Source organism: Eschscholzia californica, unplaced genomic scaffold (genome assembly GCF_041429995.1).
Source record: "Eschscholzia californica isolate CP2 unplaced genomic scaffold, dmEscCali1.0.p SCAF_5, whole genome shotgun sequence".
NCBI lineage: Eukaryota > Viridiplantae > Streptophyta > Magnoliopsida > Ranunculales > Papaveraceae > Eschscholzia > Eschscholzia californica.
Window position 1 is genome coordinate 4,367,586 of NW_028238472.1, and position 7,369 is coordinate 4,374,954.

The window sequence follows — 7,369 nt, forward strand, 5'->3', positions numbered from 1 at the left end:
GTAGATTCGCTTGAAGTCGGAGAGAACGCGCAACTTCCAAAATATGGCGGTGTTTTCTCTCTGCCACCCCATTCTGTTGTGGAGTGTATGGACAAGATCGTTGGTGGACAATACCATTGTCTTTCAACCAAGCTTGAACATCATGGTTCATAAATTCGGAACCGTTGTCCGAACGAAAGGTTTGTAATTGTGGAAAAAGAATATCACCTTTTCCGGATTGTAATGTAACTAAGTTAGTATGAAATTGTGTTCTAACATAATTATAAAAATTTGATAAGAATGTTTTAGTGTCCGATTTGCAACTAAGTAGAAAGACCCATGTACATCGAGAGAAGTCATCGACTAGGGTCAGGAAATATCTACAACCGGAAGTAGATAGGGTAGAGAAGGGACCCCATATATCCGCGTGAAGTAATTCGAAAGGGCGAGAAGTAGATGACGTACTAATAGGAAATTTTAAACGTGTTTGTTTAGATAACGGACAAACTTCGCACGATGTTTTATTAATAGAATTAAAAGAAATACATGGAAATTGACTAGCTAAAAACTTCAAACGGGAAATACTTGGATGACCTAACCGAAAATGCCACAAATCGGAATTTAAATTACATCTAGAAGAAATTAAAAAAATTCTAGGATCCGTGCGAAGGAAATATAAGTCTTCGTTAAGGTCACCATGTCCAATCTTCTTTCCCGTCGCTCGGTCCTGAAAGACACACGAAGAAGAATTGAATGAGATATCACAATTAAGGGATTTAGAAGTTTGAGAGACGGATAATAAATGGAATTTGAAAGATGGGATATGGAGAACTTCATGTAAATAAAGAGAGTCAGAAAAAATAATCGATCCAATATGTAAAACTTGAACTCTTGAATCGTCCGGTAGACGTACAAAATAATTGGGAGGTGCTGGAAAATAATTAGCGAACAACGAAAGTGAAGAACAAATATTTTTAGAAGCCCCCGAATCAATGATCCAGGGGGTGCCTGTAGAAAACGTACCTGTTAGGTTCACTGTTGGTTCAGCCGAGGAAGGAGTGGGAGATTGCATGGAGGTGCCTCCAGAAACCGAAGAAGTTGCTGGGCGTTGATGGGCCAGGAAGTTACAAATGTTTGTGTACTGTTCAGGTGTCATCGATGTTGCTAAGGGCGCCACAGAAGATGATGGTTGAACCGAGGCAGTCAATGGGGCACTTTGACGTCGAGCCGGGTAACCATGAAGCTTAAAACAGGTCGATTGAAGATGACCATGGGACCGACAGTAGTCACAAAAGGGCCTAGGCCGTTTGGGTCGTGGGTTCTCTGTTCGATCATATTTGTCGGATCTTGAAGAATGATTGAAACCCGAACGAGGAACGGCTAGGGCAGCAGCTTCGGGACCTATTGGTGAGTCAGCCATGAGGTTCTGTTGAACCTCTTCTTGCTTCACCAAGCTATGAATCCGAAGAATAGACGGAAGCGGGTCCATTAGCAAAATCTGGCTACGAATAGCCGAGAACCGATCGTGGAGGCCTTGAAGGAACTCCATCGCACGATCTTGGTTATAACGATCTAAAACGGACTTACCATGGCCACAAATACATGGTTCAATCGAAGTGAGGGATTGAAGCTCATCCTGAATAGACTTGAGACGAGTAAAGTAGGCGGAAACATCCAAGCCTTCTTGTTTCAACAATGATATGGCTCGCTTCAATTGAAAAATCTTGGGAGCGTTAGTTTGATAAAAACGCTCATGAAGATTTTTCCAAATAGCTGCAGCATTTTCGTCATATAATATGGATTGACGAATATCCGGATCAACCGAGTTAAGTAACCAACTCGTTACAAGATCATTACAACGATCCCAAGAGTGTGACTCAAATGGGTCGGTTGGTCGAGGAATGGAACCATCGACGAAAGCAAACTTATCTTTGGCTCTAAGAGCCATTTTCATTGCACGAGACCATGCGGGATAGTTGTCACCTGATAAGAGAGGTGTGATGAGGATCGTGGTTGGAGAGTCGGAGTGGTGGACGTCAAACAATGGAGATGATTGAGAACCAATAGCAGGGTTAGAACCCGAGAGGTCAGTTGAAGAAGCCATTGAAAAAAAAATTCAAATATGCTCTAATACCATATGAAGTTGAGTTAACAGAGAGGGATAGAGAAAGAGAGAAGTCGAGATAGAGAGAGGTAGAGATAAATGAGAATTAGTATTCTCTGTATATTTCATAAGTGTTAGGTACATGAGTATATATAGGTTTGCTAACAAGATAAATAACAACAAAGATTACATGAAATCATATCTAGGAGAATCCAAACTATCACTTGACCGAGTCTACCATGATGTGTTGCTCTCGGTTGTGGGTCATCCGTGGGTATGAGACTCGGGTCATGTCGTGATCCATGCTTGATCCGTGATATTGTTACATTAATTCTCCCCACCCTGCACTCTTCTTAGAAGTTAAAACATAAAGCAAACTCACAAACTAAGCACACATAAACTGCTAGACGAAAAAAACACTTAAAAAAAACAACGAAAACAAACACATAAACTGCTAGTCGAAATACTCAATGGGCAGGGTGGATATTCTTCGAGAATTACGCTCTTCAGCTCTAAGGTTTCACAAGAGAGCAACACTTGCGATTGTAAGCGCAACATTTCGGCATGTCTTTAAGGCCTCGACGGTTTGTGGTTTTTTCATGTCCCATTGCTGCCATGACCATGAAAACCAAAAAAATGAGAATCACTATGTTGAACAGGATGGTGAAGGAAGTACGTCGACTTGCCATTTCGGAAGAGGGTATGGAAAATATTGGAAGTTGGAGTAAAAGATGAATGAAAGTTCTGGAGATGAAAAATGATATCTCTAATGCTTCATATATATAGTGGTTTGATAATAGAGTTCATTCCGTTTTGGTCCCTAACATGTGACCAACATACCGTTTTAGCTCTCAGAAGGGTCTGACAATTCGATTTGGCCCATAAAGGCTAAAAAGATTTCAACTTTTTCCTCTTTCCGGAAGTACCCTTAGGATCCAAAACAGAATTCATTCAAAATAAATCTGAAAACTGTAAAGCCACCCCATCTTCCCCTCTCTCCTCCTCTTCTTCTTCTTTCTCGCCATCTCACCATCTTCTCCGAACAAGGTCGGCGATCCGCCAAAATCTCTAGCGAGTTAAACTACTTAATTTTTTTTTATCATTCTCCTCCTCCTTCTTCTTCTTAGGGTTTTAGTAGAAGTCTTATTTAATGTATAGTCATACACATACCCATATTTGTTAGCCCGAGTGAGTTAGAGTCGAGCGGACTCTAAGACAGAACCGGCTGCGGGAACAAATATACTCATATTTGTCCGACCTGAATTGCCTGATAGCCCGATCAGACATTCCATTTTCGAGCCCGACTGAACCCGCCCGATTCCCACAAACTCAACAATTTAATACCCACCTAATCTTTCTAACTTAAGAAAGGATGTATGATTTCATTAACTACTACCTGAAGGCCACAATTTTTCATGGTGAGATTGAAGGTTTTAGTCGAGTTCCACTTCCTGTAATAATTGAAGTGGGGTAGGGCATTTAATAAGTTATTTGATTTTTTACCTAAATTTTGATAGGCACAGGTAAAATAACTTTTCAGTTACATGGTCAAAAATGTGAAAGCTAGAAAGTGACAAAAGATGGATTATGAATATGTACTTGCCAAATGGGGTTTTCCAGGTTCTCTCCCTTCTGGATAACGGTCTCTCTCTCTCTCTCCCTTCTTTACCAGGTTCAGTTCTTAGATTTTTTCCTCCGGCGGCGAAGGGTCATCCCTTCGCCGGAACCGTTTCTCTTTCCATTGTAGTTTGTTTTTATCCATTAATAGTTTCTAGGGACTTCTATGTTGAGAATTGTTCATTATCACCCTTTATTCTCATCTTCTTCCTCTTCTACTTCCACATCTTCGTGTCCCCTTTCACTGAAAATCTATTTTCTTTCACCACCCAATCATCAATGGAGAGATCACATCCCTATTCCCTTCTTCTTCATCATCTTCTTGTCTCATTTCTACTTCTCTTTATCAAGAAGAAATTCAATAGTTGAGGAGTTATCAATTGAAATTGGGATTTGGAATTTTATTCTTTTTAAACAGTTTGGGTATGTAGGGTTTGGATTGAAGAAATTGGTTTATTTGAGTTTCATCATTGGAGGATTTTGGATGGGTTTTAACAACATTATCAAGATTTCTTTTGGTTCCAGAAAAGGAGATTTATACTAGAATCTGGTGATGGCGGCTTTCCGGCGAAAATGGCGGCGAAAATGTTGGTTTTCCGGCAACGGTTTTCCGACGACAATGAAGGTTTTCCAGCAAAAGCGACGGGGATGTCAATTACTATTTTATTTATTTTGTATTATCAGTTATTTTGTTGACCTTTAGGGTCTTTTCATCCGTGATCTTTAGGATCCTTTCATCTTTCTTCTTTCTTATTTTCGTCAGTGTCTAGTCCAATTTCTCTCACTTCATGAGGCACTTTACATTCAAAATTCTGAGAATTTACTTATGTAACTCTCATGCTGCTGAACCGAGAGAAATAAACAATTATATCCATGTAACTTGTGATTTAATCACTCATGAATGAAAAAGGTTTCAATGGTTTCAAAAAAAAAAAGAATATGTACTTGCCACATGTAGTGTCGAACAGTCATCGGGATACTTTGAGCAAGGACTGGATATAGGTATTGGAATTGGTTTGGTTTACCAACGGTTTAGTAAAAACCGTTGGAATTAGTACACATTCTCGATGACTAAACCATCGATAAATTCCTACGGGTGGGCTATTTCTTTAAGGAGAATAAGTTATTCTGACGGATTCTCGAGATGTCACTAAAAGTATACTTCTGACAACGAGGATTAGTTTTGCCGTTGATTCTCTTACGACGCGAAAATTTTGACCAAACTTTCCGCGAATAATTTATCGTCGAATGTTTCCTTTCGTCGGAGTTCCTGTAGACGAAGGCTAACCTAGAGAGAGAGAGGGAACTCGAGAACTCTAATTCCTTAGTAATTATGCCCACTTATCGGACATATCACTTTGAAGACCTCATCGAGTTGATTAATTTATTTTATTGTTATCAAAGTTGTAATTCCGTTTCTCGTGAACTTGCAAAACTAGTTCTCTATGAAACATGTTCAGTATATGGGACAAAATATAATAAAAAAAAAAAGATACTCACAAAAATGTCATATGAACAAAATCAATATGTTTGACAACAGTTAGAGGTCAAAGTAAACTATGAGACATAATTAAAAGCAAAAACTATCATTAATTATCAAACACAATCGAAAAATAACCAGTTGATCCCAAATTGGGATCCAAAACATAATTAACCCCATCATTTCTTTACTCATTTTTGTATTTATCTCTGAACATTCTATCGAGGTCGGCTCGAGGAAAGTCAGACCTCAAAATGTTTTTTTGGTATTTAAGAAATTTTTTTTTTGAGTTAATTTCTATTTGGACCCCTACTTTGTGATCAGCTTCTTTTATGACCCCTTTTTTCGTAAATTCAAATATGATCCCTTTTTCTTAACACTGTCAGTCAACTTTTTATTTCCATTGTTACCCTTGATTATGAGACATAATCTTTTTGGGAATCAACTCATTTTTTAAGGGGGTCAAATTTGAATTTACAAAATCTCTTTTATAAACAAGGGTAATAATGGAAACAAAAAGATTAACCATAAAAGTTGACTGACGGTGTTAAACAAAGGGGGGTCATATTTGAATTTACGAAAAAGAGGGGGTTATAAAGGAAGCTGGTCACAAAGTAGGGGGCCAAATAAGAATTAACTCTTTTTTTTTTTGTTGAAATGTATTTAAGACTTGTTGCATGTGAAGCAATGCCAACAAATCTATTTGAAGTTATATTTATTCCACTGTCGCCAGATTTATTTTTGATCAAGTCTGAATTGAAGGAAAATGTGATGACTATTTAGGACTTTATTCAAAGTCTTACATACTTAATGTATAACCACCCTCTTTGAATGTTTATGATTTTAAATTATTGAAATTTGGAAAAAAAATATTTGATGAGATTATTTCGCCAGGCAGAAAAATGCCACAACAACCAAATTACGAATGTTGACATAGTTCTTCTAACGAGAGGTTGCAAATATTTCTTCTAAACCCACGAATGGTTATTGACTAAATCACGAATGTTGAAATAGTTTGTCTAAACCAGATTTTCAATGTTTATTTTTCTAACAAATCTCAATATTTGTAATATTTTTAATTCATTGAGATTGTATTATTTGTAATATTTTTCGTTATTGCATGAAGATAGAGTAAAGTGCTAAGTAAAAAAATGAGAGTTGTCCATGATATCACTGAAGCAGTAACATCACTTATTTCTTATTTATTTTTTTTTGTATGGAAAAAATAGTGAACAATAAGAGGAACAAAGTCCGAATATATTTTGAAATCATTCTAGTGGTTAAAACTCATGATTCAACTGATTCCAAATTTGCATAAATAGTTAAATGCCATCAACGTAACTCTTAAAAGAAAAACGTGACGACTATTTAGTGTTTTATATTTTATTCGAAGTCTTACTTAATGTATAATTGCATACTCTGAATATATATGATTTTAAGTTATTAAAATTTTGAAAAATATATGATGAGAGTATTTTGACCATGTAGAAAAATGTTACATCTATTCTAAATCAAACAAATCTCAATAGTTCTTCTAAATCAGATTTTCGATGTTTATTTTTCTAACAAAAATGTCAATATTAAAAATCTATAATTTGCATAATGCCACTTCACTGAAAAATTCTTATTATAGCGTGGATGTCATTTTCTTTGAATAAGACTAAAAATGTGAGAAAGAAAAAAAAAAGAGTGAGAGAAAACAGAAGTAGCAAAAAGTAGGTAGAATATTAGGAATATTAGTAACATACAAGAAGACACTCACTAGAAACTAGAAAGATACAAATATATCCCCATTCTTTAATTACTTATTAAGTAGACCCCTCTCTTAACAAAAAAAAAAAATTAAGTAGACCCCTCCCAAAACACATACCCATCTAATCAACAATTTTCTAGACAAGTGATTTGTAAAAGAGAGCCCCACTCTAAATGTCGTAATTCATGATCCCTTCGGGGATTGTACTCTATTTAGAAATTTGACTTGTTCTTCCTTAGGTGTTTGTTTCTAAACTTTGTAAAGTAATCAACAATAAATAATATAAAGGAAAGATATTTATATAATATAAATATATATATATGTATAAATTATAAATTTTTCTCCACGTCAAAAATTATACCAAATTGGCAAATTTGTGATGATAAAAATTGCGATAAAATTGAACCATATAATTAATCACACCAAAAGACAAAAT

General features: G+C 36.2%; 1 protein-coding gene across 1 annotated transcript; it reads right to left on the reverse strand.

The window, feature by feature from the left end:
* Window positions 1-454: 454 nt before the first annotated feature.
* LOC147536434 (uncharacterized) lies at window positions 455-2,203 on the reverse strand. The gene is made up of 2 exons (XM_086642414.1): window positions 1,003-2,203; window positions 455-706 (listed from the first exon to the last, which is right to left on the reverse strand). Exons 1-2 carry the CDS (start codon window positions 2,081-2,083, stop codon window positions 672-674), a joined length of 1,116 nt encoding a protein of 371 aa, XP_086498540.1. The 5' UTR covers window positions 2,084-2,203; the 3' UTR covers window positions 455-671.
* Between the last annotated feature and the right edge of the window lie 5,166 nt (window positions 2,204-7,369).

What these genes read in the sequence shown, in the direction of transcription:
- LOC147536434 (XM_086642414.1), bottom strand. Translation starts at nt 2,083, where the DNA reads ATGGCTTCTTCAACTGACCTCTCGGGTTCTAACCCTGCTATTGGTTCT. An exon ending in ACCAACAGTGAACCTAACAG is followed by an intron (nt 707 to 1,002) that starts GTACGTTTTCTA and finishes TGTGTCTTTCAG; the next exon opens with GACCGAGCGACGGGAAAGAA.